Raw genomic sequence first — 18,697 nt, 5'->3', positions numbered from 1 at the left:
CCCGTAGCCATCGTTAAGCAGAAATAAAATAGAGATCTAGGTCTGTCAAGATATACAACGGAATGTGGAGTTATTAATTTTCTCTTGACCTGGTTTTTGCTTAGTAATGACTTTGTTAATGAAGTAGAGTTGCATTTCAAATGCTTGTAGCAAAGAAATACTTATATTTCTGGTGATCAACCAAAAGTAAATAACATCTGTTTACATTTTCTTTGGAAATTTAAACAAAAAATATAAGTGAAAAAGGAATTAAAAATCCTATCACGGTACTCTATTTTAAAAAAATGAAAAAATTATTAAAAGTCCTTTTTGTTTATTTTCAAAGTATTTTCCTAGAGGTTAAAAAGTATGCTTGTAAGTGATTTAAAATTTGTAGATAACTAAGGATATGCGTGGGGGTTTATTTCCTGTAGATGAAGACATAACACTGTATTAAAATTAACACAGAGAATGTTTTACTGTAATTCCCCCAGGCAAAAGGGTGTGAAAAAGGTGGAAACTTCAGTTTGTTTGAGAGACAAAAAACTAAAATAAATCTAAGTCAAGATGTTATTAGATGCTCAAGTTCATATCAATAAATGTCTTGCATCAGCTATCATTGATCTCACTTGCTTATGTGTTTTTGTTTCTTCATGGTAACTGGCTCTCTCTTGAAGTCAATGAGAGCCCATGAACATAAGTCGGAGTTAGTTGGGACCCCAACTGCACTCAAGTATTTCAGGGCTACTGCACTTGAGTTGGAAAAGTGCTGAAGTATTGTGAGAGAGCCTGTTTTGTGAAGTGAAGAATTTTTGGGAACTTTGTGTCAGCATCTCAGGGGCTTCTCTGAGTTGAATTTGAACTTCAACATGTTTGAGCTACTGCCATTCCTTATCAGGTTAAATGTACAGGGCACTGAAAGGGACACATCAGGTTTAAGGTTTACAATCAATAGTTCAGGATTTTACAACCGGGAAATAGAAGGTGCATTAAGAGTTTGTCTTCACTGCATTGTTAGCTCTGGTTATGTGCACGAGAGTGAACTCTCTTGGGTCAGCCTCGCTCAAGTGAGAGCAGTCACACTGCAGAACACTCACGCTGCACAGTGTTTGTATTAGCAACACAGAGTGATGAGTTCCCACTGCATTACTAGTCAGCAGCTCTCATGTTTCAACCAATATCTTAGGCCAGTTAGCTTAAGTGTAAAGCACCATTTACAGGAGCTAGACACTTTTGGGTGCGCATTGAAGTTGCGTTAGCGACAACACTCAAGCTATCCCTTGAGCTAACACAGCAGTGAAGTAATAAGATTTAAGCTTGTCCTGCTGAAGAATTGGGTATATTTTGTCTACAGTGTCCATTGTTTATGTCTGATCATGTTTAATTATCCTTGTGAAATTAATCCTACTTAAATCGGAGTAAATTTTCTCCTAAAGGGACAGTGTTCACCACTAAGTATATTCCACTCATTTCATAACAGTTCACTTTCAGGTGGGTGCTGAAACCAACATTCCACTAATTGGTGGGTAGTCTCAGAAATGGTGCTTCTAGATCAGTGTTAATGCACACAGGTGGGGTGGTATGGTATGCAATTGAGGGAAGCTTGACTGTCCTGTGGATAAACAGAGGGCTTCAGTCTCCAGGTCTTCAGCTCTAGCACCTTTCATAACCGCTATACTCACATGAAGAAAATTAAAAAGAAATTAAGAGGCGACACCGTCAAAGAGGGCTGAGCCAAGGTGGGACCTGCCTTTTTTCTCCCTGAGGTTTGTGTGTAAAGTTCATGTGCCCTAATGATTTTCTGTAAGAGGGGAAGGGAGCAGAATCAGAACAAAAGCTGCAGTGTTTCTTCTTCTGTGAATATGAAATAAAACACATCCGCACTCCTGAGCAATACTAAAAGCAATTGAATTCATGGGTTGGGGGAAATAAAACCATTTTTGAGCCTGGAATTCCCCGTAAATGAAGCAAGGAGAAATTCACAGGAAAAGATAGACTGAAGAAAATGACATTTTCCAGCGGGGACTCTGTATGGAGGTGGACACTCGGTACAGTCCATTAGCGGTAAAGAGCTATTGATACTGGTGATATGATCATCTTGCTCTTAACACAGTTAATTTTTTCTCCATTCCACAGGAGTCATATTTATTGGTAAAAATATTTGCTGGTCTGATAAAACTAGTAATCATATTTCCTACTTCATGCATGAGCACACTCTCTCTCTTTCTCTCACCCTGACCTGAAAGCAGTCCTTACACATTGACTCCAGTGGACTAGTAGGATTGGCCCTTCTGTCATTTATAGATCATTCTCTGTAGGGTCTACATTGTGTAGTGACCAATCAGGATTGGTGCCTGGCCTGCCTGTAAATTATTCTTTTTCACAGGAGCACCAGTTTCATAGGAATAGAATTTTTTAAAAGGTGGGAAGTATATTTAGAATAACAAAGTGATGAGCAACTGAAAATGAATGGCTCTAATAAAAAGAAAAGGAGTACTAGTGGCACCTTAGAGACTAACAAATTTATTTGAGCATAAGCTTTCGTGAGCTACAGCTGAGCTGCAGCTCACGAAAGCTTATGCTCAAATAAATTTGTTAGTCTCTAAGGTGCCACAGGTACTCCTTTTCTTTTTGCAAATACAGACTAACACGGCTGTTACTCTGAAACCTGGCTTTAATAAAGACTGTTAGGCAACCTTAGCGTGGAGTAAATTATCATTTGGTTTGCATTGTTCATTTTACACTTGAGACGTGCTAGTGTGCCTTACAAAATGGGGGTCAAATTGCAGACACAGTGTCTAGCCTTCTCCTGGGTTTGTTGACCGACCTCTGGCAGATACCTGGGGAGTGGAGGAGCCTGTCCCTTCTTTTACGCCTTGGAAACATTTGTACAGCATGTCATACCCATACAATCTCATAGATTTAAACTGAGTTAGATACTGATTGTGCTGTGACTGTGAAAGGAAACTCTACTATGTACTTAGCTGTTGCTCAGAAACTGAGCCTTGGGCTTGAGAGCCAGTTTAAATGAGTGAGAAAGATATTGGCTATTTTCGGAGATTTTTACCTTCTGCCTATCTTTCTAGCCTGTGAGCTCCTTGAGCCAGGCGCCATGTCTTCCTCCGTACTCTGCTGCCATTCAGCAAATAATCTAGTAGACCAGCCACCAGCAACAGAGGGACTTGGGTTCTACATTTCTTCTGAAGGACTGCTCCCCCACAGAGCCTCCCTTAAGTCCTGTGCTGCCCCTCGGTACTGCCCATCCCCTGCAGTGTGTTGCACAGGCATGTTGCTTTAGAAACATATCTAATAAAAATAAATTAAAAATAACTCTCAGATGTCCCTTAGTGCAAAGCCCACTGCTCCTCTCAGGTTTCCCTGAGGCAAATGGTAACATAAAATATGATATCACAAGCTAAGAAATAATCAAAATATTGTATTGGGGACAGTTCCACATGCTCCCCCAGCCATGCCCCTCTTAGTGTGATGGAGTAATGACATTGACACATACCCTTACCTCTCTCCTTCCTCTCCTCTCTCAATGCACAAGTCATCCTGTAACCTATTCACTCCTTCTTTCTCTCCATGCAAGAAACCAGTTGTATAGCTTTCATTTAAAACAATAACTTGAGTTTTGTTGCATAAAACACCGTGTTAGTACAGGAGGTCAAACCAGGGTTCCTTCTATTGATCTGATGAACTTAGCACTGTGTGGTTTTCCTCTCACTCATCCTCCCTAGCTTGAGTCACCAGTTTGGTCACCTCCACCACTATGTATCACTTAAATTCCGTCGCATCTGGTGAGAAGATGTGAGTGTACGTAGTGTGTTAAGCCATTTGCAGCAGGATGAGCGGAGTCTACTGGACATTCATTGTGAAGTCTAGCTAGACTCCATTTTCCTGGAAATAAACATTTGCACATTCTCTACTGCAGAAGGTGGGGGGGGGAGAGACTTGAATGCAAATGTTTGCTCCAAATCACATTGTGGGTCGATCAATACTGAACTTTTTTGTTTTATTCTGAAGAGAGAAAAGCTATTCTTCTTGTCTGTAGGAGAGGTCTCACCACAGTCAGAGCTGGAGAATTCTGTCCGGGCCTCGCTTGAACGTGCAGACAAGGAGATAAGGATAGCCCTGAAGAAACTCGTGGATTCCACATCAGTGCATGTGACTCTTCCTCCAAGTATGAGAGGAAAGGCTGGTGGCTTTGGCGTTCTTGAGTCCACAGCTTCAGATACAGAAAATAGACATCCTGTGATAGTTCATGAAGTCAGCACGCAAACCCAAAGTGCTGGAGGTCATGGTAGGTTTGGGTTGAGTTTGGGAAATGTCACGTGGATGTTAGACACAAATGTTGCCAAGACCAAAAAATGAAGCTCTTCTCAATTCTGTATTTCTTTGTGTTCTAAACAGAGATGGGTCCAAGACACGCAATTCAGACACCACAAATTGTGGGGGTATCATGATGTAAATAATACCAGGGCTCCTGATGTAAATGGGGGGCACTGGCAAATTTGGATCTGAAGCTGAGTTTGGACTTTGAATGTCTCCAAAGTTCATGGATGGGGGATGGTTCCATGTCTGGGATTTTAGCATGGGGTCATCTTGAATTTTAGACCCTGAATATGTTGTTTGTTTATGTTTACTGCATGTCATAAACAACATGGTGATTCAGGCCTTTCTACTTGACATTCCTTGGCTAAGTGCTGCAGACTTTTTAGGCTATAAGGGTATTAAGGATTCATTTGCATTCGATTAACATTGTAGCCTTAATAGAATTTGGAACATTTTTTTTCAGGAGTAAAAATAATGCTCTGTGTAACTAGAGTCAATTTATGTCTTGCAAAGAGAACAAAAGCTTTCATATTTGTGTTACTGTATGTTATTTTTAAAAAATGGGAAATACATTTCACTTCTTAAATCTTGTAAAGAGCCTGGTAAATACTACAGCCCTTTCATTCTTCATCTTTACTAGCTGCCATAATAACTAGAGAACCGTTTTGTCTAGCCCATTGTCATTTTGTGTCAAGTCAAATAATTGTTCTTAATCCAGTATGGTTTTAAAGGGACACTGTCTAGTACCTTTCGGCCCCCAAATCTAGATTTTGTTAAAAAAATATTTTGTTACACAACATAATGAGCATGCAAACATTTCATGGATTCAAACAAAATAAATTACATGAAAAAGTTTGGGTGCTATTTATTCAAAGTCTTTCCGCTGCAGTGTTGGAAACCCAAAACAGTAGCATTCTGCCAGTGTAGGAGAACCAGAAAATGACTGTAAGCAGAAAGTGAAACAGAATAGTTTAGTTCCTTGACAGTAGCTCAGAGAAGTGGAAAAAAGGAAACCAGCGGCATACAAAGGTGAAAAAGTAAATTTAAGTATTTTTAAAGTTCTTTCATTTTCAATGACTTAAGACGTTATTAACATGGGTATGTGTTTTTTAAAAACAGAGGCTTATTATGTTGACATGTGTCCCTTTGATCACCTGCTTTTGAATAAGAACAAGAAGGCAAATATTTCAATAGCACTGTCAGTAAGAAATCATTGAATGAAGATCTTACTCATCGGTGAACTGTGGTCTTTTGTTGGATGCCATTATATAACAGTGCTCTCTAGTAAAGCTGCCCAATTAGCTTACTAGGAAGAGTCACTTCTCTTTCCAATACAAGCCATCACTAATGATCTCCCAACCATCCTACCAAAGAATGACAATGCTTCTCTTCCTCTGCACTTTGCATGCTTACATTGCACAGGAAATGGCATTCTTCACCCTTATAGGTAACCCTGATGGTATGTATCACAAGGTGATTAGTTCTTGCTGGAATAGAACATCAAGCCCATTCTGGAGGAAACAGCTTGGTTAAAGAACCCACCCATCTTTTCATTTCGTAATATTTCTGGAAAAGAGATTCTGGACCTGATTCTGGTCCCACTCATAGCTGTGTAAGTGAGGAGAACGTCCATTGAAGTCAAGGGAGTTATAACAGTGTAAAAGGTGTGATGGCACAACTAGACCGTCTTTACAGTAGTAGCACATATTAGGGCCTGATTTTTATCTCCCTTGCACTGGTTTTACATTAGTATAACCCTATTGACTTCACTGGAGCTACTTCTGATTTACACCAGTGTGAGTTGACAATCAGTCCAGTAATTGTTGGTGTACCCTAATAATGGAAGCACTGAAATTTATCAACAGAGCCAAAATTTGTCATTTTCATTCAATCTGCAAGCTGGAGGACACTCAGCCAACTATTTTCCTTGAATGTATGTAATTGATCAACTTGTTTGCTTCACACATGCTGGGGTTTTTTTCATTTCTATTTAAATTTTCTTTGTACTTTTCCTATTCATGCCTGGGTGTTTCCTCACAACAAAAATCCTGATGCTTTTGCCCAGTCAGCCATATTCTAACATCGATGATTTTTATTTCACTGAGAACACTTTGTTTCACATAATCCTCTGAAAAGGGCCAAATTCTCCTCTTAGTTACAGTGATTGAACCCCACTGAAGTCTGATGGGATGTTCTGCTGGAACTCAGAGCAGAAATTGATCTCAGCCCTTGTTTTCAGCCATGTTGTCCTATGTAACTAGTCTAACAGGTCCTGTTTTCACTCTCAGGTGAAGTGCGAGACAGCACTGGGAAAATTCCGGATGAGAAACTGAGTGAAACAAAGTCAAGCCCAACCACTTCCCAAAAAGAGACAACTGCTGGAGCTGCAGGAGGTCAGGAACGCACTATTCCCATTACCAGGTAAGCATAAACATCATGACGCTCAAAGTGTTGAATGGAATTCTGAATGTGTCTTTGTCCTTGAAAAAGCTGCCCTACAATCCAGTTCTCTTGAATGTTGTAGCTGGTAGCTTGAAGTGACCTGAGTAGATTTAACATGAGAACAGCCATACTGGGTCAGATCAATGGTCCATCTAGCCCAGTATCCTGTCTTCCAACAGTGGCCGGTGTCAGATGCTTCACAGGCAATGAACAGAACAGGGAAATTATTGCGTGATCCACCCCCAGTCATTCAGTCCCAGTTTCTGGCAGTCCCAGGTGGAGGGACACCCAGATCATGGGGGTTGCATCCCTGACCATCTCTGCTAATAGCCATTGATGGACCTATCCTCCTTGAACTTCTCTCATTCTTTTTTGAACCCAGTTATACTTTTGGCCTCCACAACATCCCCGGGCAACAAGTTCCGCAGGTTGATTGTGCATCGTGTGAAGTAGTTACTTGTTTGTTTTAAAACTGCAGCCTATTGATTTCATCAGGTGAACCCTGGTTCATGTGTTATGTGAAGGAGTAAATTACGTGTCCTCATTCACTGTCTCCACATCATTCATGATTTTATAGACCTCTGTCCTATCTCCCCCTCCCCCGATCTCTTTTCTAAACTAAACAATCCCAGTCCTTTTAATCTCTCCTCATCTGGAAGTTGTTCCTTACCTGTAATCATTTTTGTTGCCCTTCTCTGTACCGTCTCCAATTCTAATAGATCTTTTTCAAGATGGGGCGACCAGAGCTGCACGCAGTATTCAAGGTGTGGCTGTACTATGGATTTATACAGAGGCGTATTACAATGTTTTCTATTTTATAATCTATCCCTTTTCTAATAGTTGCCAAGATTCTGTTAGCTTGTTGACTTCATGCCCTCTTTTTTGAGGGGTTACAGCTAATTCAGAACTCGTTATTTTGTATGTATAGTTGGGATGATGTTTTCCAATGTGCATTACTTTTCACTTACAAACATTGAATTTCACCAGCCATTTTGTTGCCCAGTGACCCAGTTTAGTGAGCTCCCTTTGTAACTCTTCACAATCAGCTTTGGACTTAACTATCTTGAGTAATTTTGTATCATCTGCAAATTTTGCCACCTCGCTGTTCACCCCCTTTTCCATTTATTAATATGTTGAACAGTATGAGTCCCAGTACAGACCCCTGGGGGACACCACTATTTGCCTCTCTCAATTCTGAAAACTGACCATCTATTCCTACCCTTTGTTTGCTGTCTTCTAACCAGTTACTGATCCATGAGAGAACCTTCCCTCTTATACCATGACTGTTTACTTTGCTTATGAGCCTTTGGTGAGGGACCTTGTCAAAGGGTTTCTGAAAGTCCATGTACACGATGTCTACTGGATGACCCTTGTCCACGTTTGTTGATTCCCTGAAAGAATTGTAATAGATTGATGAGGCATGATTTCCTTTTACAAAAGCCATGTTGACTCTTCTCCAACATACAGTATTCATATATGTGTGATAATTTTGTTCTTTACTATAATTTCAACCAATTTGCCTAGTACTGAAGTTAGGTTTACCGGCATGCTAGGATCACCTCTGGAGTCTTTTTTTTAAAATAAGAAGTACATTAGCTATCCTGTAGTCCTCCGGTACAGAGTCTGGTTTAAGCATAGGTTACAAAACACAGTTAGTAGCTCTGCAATTTCATATCTGAATTCCTTCAGAACTCTTGGGTGAATACCATCTGGTCCTTGTGATTTATTACTGTTTAATATATCAATTTGTTCCAAAACCTCCTCTATTGATACCTCCGTGTGGGACAGTTCCTCAGATTTATCACCTAAAAAGAATGGCTCAGATGTGGGAATCTTCCTCATATCCTCTGCAGTGAAGACTCACACAAAAAAATCATTTAGCTTCTCTGCAACAGCCTTATCTTCCTCAAGTGCTTTTTAGCACCTCAGTTATCCAGTGGCCCCAGTGATTGTTTGGCAGGCTTCCTGCTTCTGATGTACTTTAAAAAATTGCTGTTCGTTTGTGTGTCTTTTGCTAGTTGTTCTTCAAATTCTTTTTTTGGCCTGCCTAATTATGTGTTTATACTTGCAAGAGTTTATGTGCCTTTCTATTTTTCTCAGTCGGATTTGACTTCCAGTTATTAAAGGATGCCTTTTTGCCTCTAACCACCTCTTTTACTCTCTTGGTTAGACCCAGTGTCATTTTTTTTGATCCTCTGACTTTTTTTTTTTTTTTTTCCATTTTGGGTATACATATAGTTTGAGCCTCTATCGTAGTGTTTTAAAACAGTTTACATGCATCTTTCAGGCATTTCCCTCATGACTGTTCCTTTTAGTTTCTATTTTACTAGCTTCCTCATTTTTGTGTAGTTCCCCTTTTTGAAGTTAAATACGGCTGTGGTGGGTTTCTTTGGTATTTTTTTCCCTGCAAGGATGTTAAATTTAATTACATTATGGTTGATATTACTGAGCGATTCAGGTATATTCACCTCTTGGATCAGATCCTGTGCACCACTTAAGACTGATTCAAGAATTGCCTCTCCCCTGTGGGTTCCAGGTCTAGCTGCTCCACGAAGCAATCATTAATGGTTTCTAAAATTTTTATCTCTGCATCCTTCCTGAGGTGACATGTATAGACGATATGGGGGTAATTCAAATCTCCCATTATTACTGGGTTTTCTGTTTTTGTAGCTTCCTTAATCTTCCTGAGCATTTCACAATCACTGTCATCATCCTGGTCAGGTGGTCAGTAGTATATGCGTATGGACATGCTGTAATTATTCAAGCATGGAATTTGTATCCATAGAGGTTCTGTGGTACAGTTTAATTCATTTAAGATTTTTCCTATATTTGACTCTGTTTTCTTTTATGTATAGGGCCACTTCCCCACCAGTGTGACCAATCCTACCATTCCTATGTATTTTGCACCCTGGTATTATTGTGTTCCATTGATTATCTTAGTTTCACCAAACTTATGTGATACGTGTTATACCAATATCTTCATTTAATATGAGGCATTCAAGTTCATCCATCTTAGTATTTAAACATCTAGCATTTGTAAACAAGCACTTATAAAATTTGTCAATATTTAGTTATCTGCCTTCGTGCAATGTAATTGAATGGGACTCTTTTTGTTTGACTTTCTCTTCAGTTCCTACCTGTACTTTCTTAACGTCTATCCTCTCCTCTTTAGTAGGCTATAGAGCAGGGGTCGTCAACCTTTGGCATGCAGCCCATCAGGGTAATCCGCTGGCGGGCTGCGAGACATTTTGTTTTTGCTGATCGTGTGCAGGCACGGCCCCCTGCAGCTCCCAGTGGCCGTGGTTCGCCGTTCCTGGCCAATGGGAGCTGCAGGAAACAGCCTAAATTTGGCCTCCAAGTCCTCTCCTCCTATCTTTCCCTTTGTCATTGGTACCTACATGTACCACAACCACTGGCTCTGCCCCAGCACTGCACATAAGTCCATCCAGATGTCTTGAGAGGTCCTCAGTCTTCACACCAAACAGGCAATTTACCATGCGGTTCTCCTGGTCATCACAAACCCAACTAGATAGTATAGATATTTCTAATAATCAAATCCCCCATTACTGTTACTGGGGTTTAGCATTATCTTTAAAGTGTCGTGCATGTTTGTCATATGTCAACAAGACAGAGGAGAGTTGAGAGGTACACTACATGGAGAGTAATTAAGTCCCCAAATCAAAACTATCCTGTAATCGGTTTTAAGTAAATATTGAACTTACTGGTAGTTAAACACCCAGAACAATGGCAGGATATAATCCTAAACGTCTGTATTATCCCTTCTGTTTCGTGTGTGAAATTCATTGCTTGTTTTTGGAGACATGAATGCACGTTGCAGGAGTACAGAGCAGCTAGAGTTTCCAAACACATTTATGTTGTAGCTGGTTGTTTATGCCAAGGACACAACAAAGCAGGGTTTTTCTCTGCCATAATTTATATCCTAAAATGTCCATGATCAGTGAATAATAGTAGCACCACTTGGCTATAATTACTATTATTCTATACTCCAGCTGGTGGGGATGTCTTTTAAGATTTCATTATGAGCAGTGAGTTAGTGAGTGGGAGGCATCTGAGGATGCTGTGGCCTGGTCTGTTTAAGTTGCTTTGTAGATCCTACTTATTATTGTCTGAGGTGAAGGATGTCTGAGTAATGACTCTGCCTCTTGGTTTATGTGAAAAGAACATCAGCAGTCACAGAAGGAGCAGACTGGTGTAGAAGAGAAGGGGCAGACGTGGTCTGGGATGTCCAGAGTCAAATTTATATTGAGACCACAGAAAGAACCTGCGTTTATAAAACAGAGGAGAAGAGCACAGCAAGTAAGAAATTGCATCGTTTTACCCTTCTGTCTCAGTTCCCATGGTTGTCTCATTATTTTGCCAATGGTTGCAAATTTATCACAATGTTTGGTGGTTTTCTTAAAGCTCTAGCTCAGGTGAGCTTGAAAATGTGAAGCCCAAAGGGTCAAAAGCCAATAAAAAGAAGTGCAGATGTATTATCTTTAAAATCTCATGGTTTTTAAGCCACTCACATGACTTTTGAGGCATCTTGGGTTCGTAATACTTTGAGCATCTCACAAAATGTAACCAAAACTCCCATTCGTTGAGCCCCAGCTTGATTCTAACAAAACTGAACTCTCTTTTAAGCAATGTAAACCTTTTTGTCTCCCCAGGCCCTCCATATATGCAAGTGACCATTGAGGATGTGCAGGTTCAGACTGGGGAGCTTGCCAAATTTCATGCAGTTATTGAAGGAAATCCCCCGCCTACTATTGCATGGTATAAGGTAGGTAGAAGATGTTTCCCATAGTGGATGAGTGCAACAGAAAAGAATGGGATGTGGCGAAATTAACAAATAACGGAGAAATTAGAAAACAGTTGGCCATAGGGGACTTTTTTCTCAGCCATAATAGGCTCAAATAGCCTCCTGTATTTATTGTTGGGACGAGAATGGCTGGTCTTATTTGCCGGCAAAGAAGTGATGAACCTCCAAGGTTAAAACTTCTGATTGTTAAGTCAATTAAAGAATAATGCAAATATAGGAATGTAGGAATTGCCAGACTGGGTCAGACCAAGGGAGTAAAGGAAGCTAGTGTCAGAATAAGAAATAGAACCTAGGAGTCTCGATTCCTAACCCTCTACTCTAACCACTAAACCCCTGCTTATTCAGACTTCTTTGGTCTTGAAATTGAGCTGGAAATCTCACACAAAAAGCTTGTATTATGAGACTTCCATTACTACTTAGTCATGAATGGAAAATACTGAGAGCTCCACTTTTTTGTGGTATTTCTGCTTTTGGTCTTGGCTAAAACTGAGAAGTTGGGAATTTAAAAAAAAAAGGCTTCAGATTTAGATTTTTAGGCAAAGGTTTGAGTTCATTCTTATTTTATCTGCACTGGGTTTACTCTGTCCAAGTTGCTATTGAAAACAGAACATCAGTACCAGGGCATAGAAAATTTTCTCTGAAATATAAGCAACTTCTATATTCTAAGTGCACAGTAGATCTCCATTTTAGCTACTGTTGTTCTACCTAAATCAGGGATACTCAGACTAAGGCTCGCGAGTCCCAAATGGCTCTGTAATGCGTTTCCTGCGGCTCTTTGCAGCACATGATATTAAAAAGCTGTGTGATTTAATTATAACCAGTCTAAGTTATTGACCAATAAGGATGCTTTTACTATGTTATTAACCAATTAATTTATCAACTTGCACTAAATTATTAACTTATTTGCTGTGAGAATAATATCGAGAGAGAGTAAATGAAACAATGAATTCACACTAGTATGGCTGTTTTGGCTAATGTTGATCGCTAATTTGGCTCCTGAACCACTGAGGTCTGAATATCACTGATCTAAATCCTTGCAGTGTACCAGGACCTATTTCACCCTGGCACTTTAATACTGAAGTAGTGTCTCATTCTTCCAGGATAATTCCTTGTTGACTGACAGCAACAGGATCCATCAAGTGAAAGAAGGCACAACATACTCTTTGATCCTGGAAGATGTTGCCTCAGAAGATGGTGGCGTCTATACCTGCATTGCCAAAAATGCAGGAGGGGAGGTCTTGTGCAAAGCAGAGCTTGTTGTACATGAGGGTAACTTCATTTCTTAGGTTTGCTATATTGGCTCCCCATGACCATTAGCCACATCCAGAATTGTGGTGCACTGATTCGTGTCTAACGCTTAGGCTTCTGGAAGCATATTCCAGGGTTATTAGCACCTTGCTAGCTGGAGCCACTCTAGGGCTTGGTTGGTGGTATATTGTCTAGATATGCTATCTACACCGGCTGAGAATCTGGGCCCCTGTGTATGGTGCCAAAAACCTTCAATAGCCCTCTGTGCCTAATTCTAAACAGAAGCTTAGAAAATGGATCGTATTATTTCCCGCAGAACATTGTCAGCATGATAGTTTTGCATGTTGTGCCATGGCCGTGTTGTCTGAACACTATTACAAACTTTTTCTTTGGTTACCAAAGCTAAGAAAGACCAAGTGACAAAGAAACAGAGCACCCGAAGGAAACTCCATTCCTTCTATGAGGTGAAGCAGGAGATAGGAAGGTAAGTGTGATTTTTCACTTTTAAAATGTCCTTTCAGGGGAATGTATAAGTGCCTGTCTGATCTCTTTTAATATGAAGAGAACTACTGATCGAGAGTCGGCATGCTCCCCAAACTCTAAGGAAGGGAGCTTCTATCCCGGCTCTCTGGCCAGAGCATGGAACCAGGACTACTGCACTCCTGAAGAAGTTGTATCCCTCACTTGACCAGGAGGAGGGTCTCCAAGACATGGACATTTGAGGGCATATGCAATAAAAAGGGAGGACACATTGCATTGCAGTGGAAGTGTACCAGATTAGGAGCAGCCTGGGTATCTCACTCCCCATGGAGTCCCAGTGGAAAGGGGAGCAGGGACAGTTTTTCTTCAAAGGAAGAGGGGGCAATGTGGTAGCCAGTTCATGAAGCAGTATTAATCCCAGTCTTGTGACAGGGAAGGTGTTTCCCTTCTACTCACAGGAAAATTCATATAATGCAGCTAATGGGAGAAACAAAGCAGAATACACAATGGTGTGAGGAGCTATGAAACCCGAGTCTGGGATGACCACCTAACTTCTGAGAGGAGGCATGAGTGAATGGTGCAGGCCTTCCCAAACACGTGCGGACCCATTCTGCGCATCACCCTAGGCTATCACTATGTTGTTGTTCACATCTTCTTTTATTCATTCCTATTTTTAGTTAAGCATCCAGGCTGCATTCAGGTTTGGCACAAGTGGGCAGAGCTCTCGTTGACTTTCTTTGTTGCTGAGCCCACTTATCCCAGGACTTAATTTGATCCACCTTTTCTTTTTGTCCACTTTGCACTATAGTAGTTAGTATGGTAAAAACCATGGCTGACATCCTAGTCTCAATGAAGTCAATGACAAAACTCCCATTGACTTCAGTGGAGTCAGGAGTTCACTCCATGTCTTTGGTATTGTGGGATCTCAGTGGTTTCCGCAAGTGCAGTATAATTGCACTGGTCTGCATTTTTCCTTCATTTCTATGCCTGCAACTTGATTGGATTTCACTTAAACACATTGAAGTCAATGGTATTCATACCTAAGTAACCGAGGGCAGAACTGTGCCCAGTTTTGTCAAGTTTTGACATGTCTAAAGCACAGGAGTTGATGGGATGGTCATCCCTGCTCCATGTGTGCAGGGTGTTCCCTGAGATTTTTAATAAAGGATGGAAGGGACGATAAAACCATCTCAGGGTGTACCCCAAAGTTGGGTGAAGTATTACCGTGTAGAGAAAACAGCATTGATAGAGCAAATTCTGCCTTTGGTCACACCCCGTGCAATTCCATGGACTTGCTTTGACGCTTGTGCAACCCTGTTGAGTTCAGTGAGGCTGTACAGATGTAATGGAGAGGAGAATTTTGCCCCAGATACGTTATTTTGGCATTATCTTGGTGTGACAGACCCATGAATGTGTACATACAGACACCATGTTGTCTGTCCACCAAGAGTGAACCTCGGGCCTTCAGCACACGCCCCTAACACTGGAGCTAAAGGTGTAAGTGTTAACTGGCAGTGAATAGCAGGCTGTTCAGTTTTGGGGGGCCAGTCAACAGAGGGAGACATGATCTCACATACAATAAAGTCAGATCGTTACATTAGACTGAGTTTAAGGTGAATGTGGAGGGAAGGTTTTGAGAGAGGATTGCATGGGGGTAAACAATGAACGCAAGCATTGTGAATCTGACATGCAAGGGGATGCAGGGCAAAACCTCAATGTGGTATATTTTTTGATTATTTACAGGGGCTCTTTCAGCTTTGTGAAACGGGTTGTGCACAAAGGGAACAGAGTATCCTGTGCTGCCAAGTTCATACCTCTGCGAAGCAAAACAAGAACCCAGTCCTATCAAGAGAGGGACATCCTAGCCACTCTCTCCCATGATAAAATCACCCAGCTGCTGGATGAGTTTGAAACAAGGAAAACCTTGGTTTTGATTTTGGAGTTGTATCCTTTTCTTCCCTTCTTTTTCTCAGATAATGCTGGGAAGTGCCAGTTAAGGGAAACCCATGTCAATATAAATATAAGCATTTATATTTTTCACCTGAGATAAAAGTACACATTTGTACAACATAAACATATCAAAGATTGTAAGGTGCTCAGATACAATGGGAATGGGGGCCATATAAGTACCAAGGATGGGTGGATTCACAATAGAAAAAGCTGTTTTAGAAAAATACCTCTCGCACCAATTGATTATATAGCACCAAAGCATTTTACTGAAATATATGAAAGCTGAGGTCCCTGCCCCAATGGGATTATAGTCTAGATGGACAATATGGCAAGCACAGAGGAAAGATGGTGAGGAGCAACCAGCCAACATGACTAATGGGAGAATTTTAGCACAGAGCAGCTTGTTAATTCCATGGGTTTCATTTAATTTTTAAGGAGCAAAGATTTTCAGCTGTTGAGTTTACCATTTCCCATAGGAGGACTGCCCTAGTTCCTTCTGTATTTGAGGTTTTTTATAACAGACCTTCAGACAATTCCTGGCAAAGAGAGAGGATTTAACATCACCAAGGATATGCTGCCCTCTTTGATCTGTTCTTTTTTTATCAAAGATTGTATTTGTTGCAGAATGCTAGTAAATTATGATACTAAACCAATGGTCTTAGTTTCCTTAATGTCCTTGCTAGGTGCTCCAATGAGGAGCTCTTGGACCGTTTATTCAGGAAGAGTGTTGTTACTGAAGCAGAGGTACCAATTTCTTGTCATTTTAAAATTTCAAAGTACAGTAGGTGCACTCCAAAATTCATTCTGGTTCTACAGAATATGGCAGCTTTATTTATACTATCCATCTTAAGTATGGGGATTTTCTCAGTCCGTCAAACCAGAATGAATTGTTTAAGTGCCCACCCTGAATCTTTCGTTCCCAATGATAGCTTCTCAATGGAATGAAATGAGAAGCCGATGGTTTTTGATGATACACGTGCTCAGCCAAATTCTATATTTCCGTGTTAGACCCAAGAACATATTGTCTCCATAACTCTGCCACTTTCCCCCACCAGAACTTCTGTCATGTAGCTTCCATGTGTTTTGACTTGTGTAATAATTTCATGTTCACTAGGGATTGTGTTTTTCTTCACTTCCTTGCGCTCCCCAAGCCAAGAACTGAGATGGTGTCCTCTGAGTTTTTTTCAGTCCATTCTAGCTCAAAATATAAGAGCCCCATAGTCTGTCTTGTTCTGGAACACAAGTCTCCTACATTCCAGGGGCTACTTTTATTTTCCTCAGGTCTTGGAGGAAACATCAGATAAAACTGTGGAGGCAAGGCTAAATTATCTTCTAACTGGGCCTGGATATTAAACCCCCACCCATGGTGAAATTTTACTCGTATTAGGATCTGTCCTTGATCTAAAAAATGGCTTTCTAACACTATTTAAAAATGTGCTTGCCTGGTCTACACAGACCAAACAAACTGTGTTAAACAAGGGCCTGAGACATACTGTTGAAATCTGGATTGGAATTTCCCCCAAAGTTTCGGGGTGTTCATTTCCCCTGTTAAGTGCATCTCTGTTTTTCAAGTTCAGGCTCCCTAACATATGGAAAACTTTGGTGTGGAAGGTATGTCTGTGCAGCCCATGTCAGCAAGCCCCCAAGCCTTGATCAAGAAACTCGGAAGCCTAGGAAATGGGGATGGGCTTCAGAGCCCAAGATCCAGCATCAGCTGCAACTACAAAGCGCTGTCTACGCAGCTGTTTTTAGAGAGCTAGTATGAGCTTTGCTCGCCCAAGTCTGTCGACCTGTGCTGGGAGGCTTGTTGCCATGGGCTGTGTAGACATCCCCTTAGCCGCTGTGTCTGAATTCTATGTTCTAATGTTTGGTTCCCCATCTGTTTCACATTAAATAGTCTCACTAAAAAGTTTATTCTCTTTTGTAGAGGTGTTACCATTAGAGCTGGTTGGAAATTTTTTCACTAAATATATCCATTTCTGAGATCTAGAATGGAATTTCACTGGTGGGGATAGGCCCATGTCCAGGTCCCACTCCAGAATAGCCAGGAGACCTGAGGTTAGGACACTGATATGGAACATGGAAGACTGAGGTTCACGTACTCCCTCCAAGTACCCTAATCACTGGGCTATTCGCTATTCTGCGGTGGCTGGAGCTTTCTCATATGGGTTGTGGGGCCTTTTGTGAAAAATTTCAAAAGGTCACATTTTTAATCTGCACTGAAAAGAAAAAACCTTTTGAAACCTGGAAACTTTTCACAAAATGAAATTGTTTTCCAGTTAGCGTTAATGATCAGTTCAAACTTTTGTTTCCCGTATTACTTATAGGGAATATTTCTGGAATTGGTAATCCCTCTGAACCGTGAATTAACTTTTTAAGTAGACCCACTGTACAATTCAAATGAAAATATTTTGTAACTGATTTTGATTTTTAAGGTTAAATTATACATCAAGCAACTTTTGGAAGGACTCCGCTATCTCCATGACAATAATGTACTTCACTTGGATATCAAGGTAACCCGCAAAGGAAAATCTACCTTATTTTAGCCATTATTGCATGTCGGTCAGGAGACTGATGTGCTTTATTCAGACTATATATTAAAGATTTACTTATATCTAAAAATAATGCCCTTTTGCAAATAAACCTTCTCCATGTATTCTGATTCATTAGCCTCCAAATATCCTGATGATTTATCCAGAAAGAGAAGACATTAAGATCTGTGACTTTGGGTTCGCTCAAAAGATAAATCCATCTGAGCCTCAGTACAGCAAATACGGATCTCCAGAGTTTGTATCCCCAGAAATTATCTCTCAGTCCCCGGTGTCAAAAGCATCTGATATTTGGTAAATTGTCACTTTTTTTTAAAGTTATAACACCTAACAACATAACTTTGGGGCTTCAGGATGAATTGATTGATACACTGGGAGCATGTACTGTAGAGGGATAAACACATTGTCTATTGCAAATATTTATGTATTTTAATTTTGCTGTACACTTTTGCTCTGGAAGGGCCTTATCTTGTGAGTTGCTAAGCATCCTCAGTTCTGCTGAAGTCATGGTGTAGTACTGAATGTCTGATATGTAGAAATACACACTGTTGATCATATACAAAATGTTTTCAATGCAACATCTGGCTAATTGCTTGAAGGGTTAAAGAAATTGGGCTTGTAATCTATTTATGTAGTATAAAGAAGTTTTTTTTTTTAAAAAGGATGGTAGGGGAATTTCTACCAGTGATTTACTGCAGAACTGGTACAATGATCGGGACAATTTAGAGTTAAAAATGAAAGATGAGCAATTTAGAGGGTAAGGGGACTTGAGCCAGAATGTTAAAAACTCTGATTTTTGTCTGTTTTTGATATAATTTATTGAACACTAATGGCAAACTAGAAAACAAAATCTTTGTTTGAGAGACATCCAATAGGTAGTCCCGCAAAGCCA

At 40.5% G+C, this 18,697-nt stretch overlaps 1 protein-coding gene across 1 annotated transcript in view; it reads left to right on the top strand.

Annotated features, from left to right (window-relative positions):
* The window catches only part of OBSCN (obscurin, cytoskeletal calmodulin and titin-interacting RhoGEF), a 300,816-nt gene that overhangs the window by 245,986 nt on the left and 36,133 nt on the right, over positions 1-18,697 (top strand). Inside the window, exons 92-101 of the mRNA XM_077808766.1 lie at positions 4,006-4,282; positions 6,603-6,735; positions 10,937-11,073; positions 11,427-11,539; positions 12,679-12,847; positions 13,229-13,310; positions 15,050-15,250; positions 15,940-16,000; positions 17,692-17,769; positions 17,927-18,099. Of these exons, the coding sequence (XP_077664892.1) occupies positions 4,006-4,282; positions 6,603-6,735; positions 10,937-11,073; positions 11,427-11,539; positions 12,679-12,847; positions 13,229-13,310; positions 15,050-15,250; positions 15,940-16,000; positions 17,692-17,769; positions 17,927-18,099 (1,424 nt within the window). The remainder of the gene's footprint in view (positions 1-4,005; positions 4,283-6,602; positions 6,736-10,936; positions 11,074-11,426; positions 11,540-12,678; positions 12,848-13,228; positions 13,311-15,049; positions 15,251-15,939; positions 16,001-17,691; positions 17,770-17,926; positions 18,100-18,697) is intronic.

The sequence above is a fragment of the Eretmochelys imbricata genome, chromosome 2, assembly GCF_965152235.1.
Source record: "Eretmochelys imbricata isolate rEreImb1 chromosome 2, rEreImb1.hap1, whole genome shotgun sequence".
NCBI lineage: Eukaryota > Metazoa > Chordata > Testudines > Cheloniidae > Eretmochelys > Eretmochelys imbricata.
Note: the sequence above shows the minus strand (reverse complement) of the source record. Positions and strands in the feature narration are given on the sequence as shown.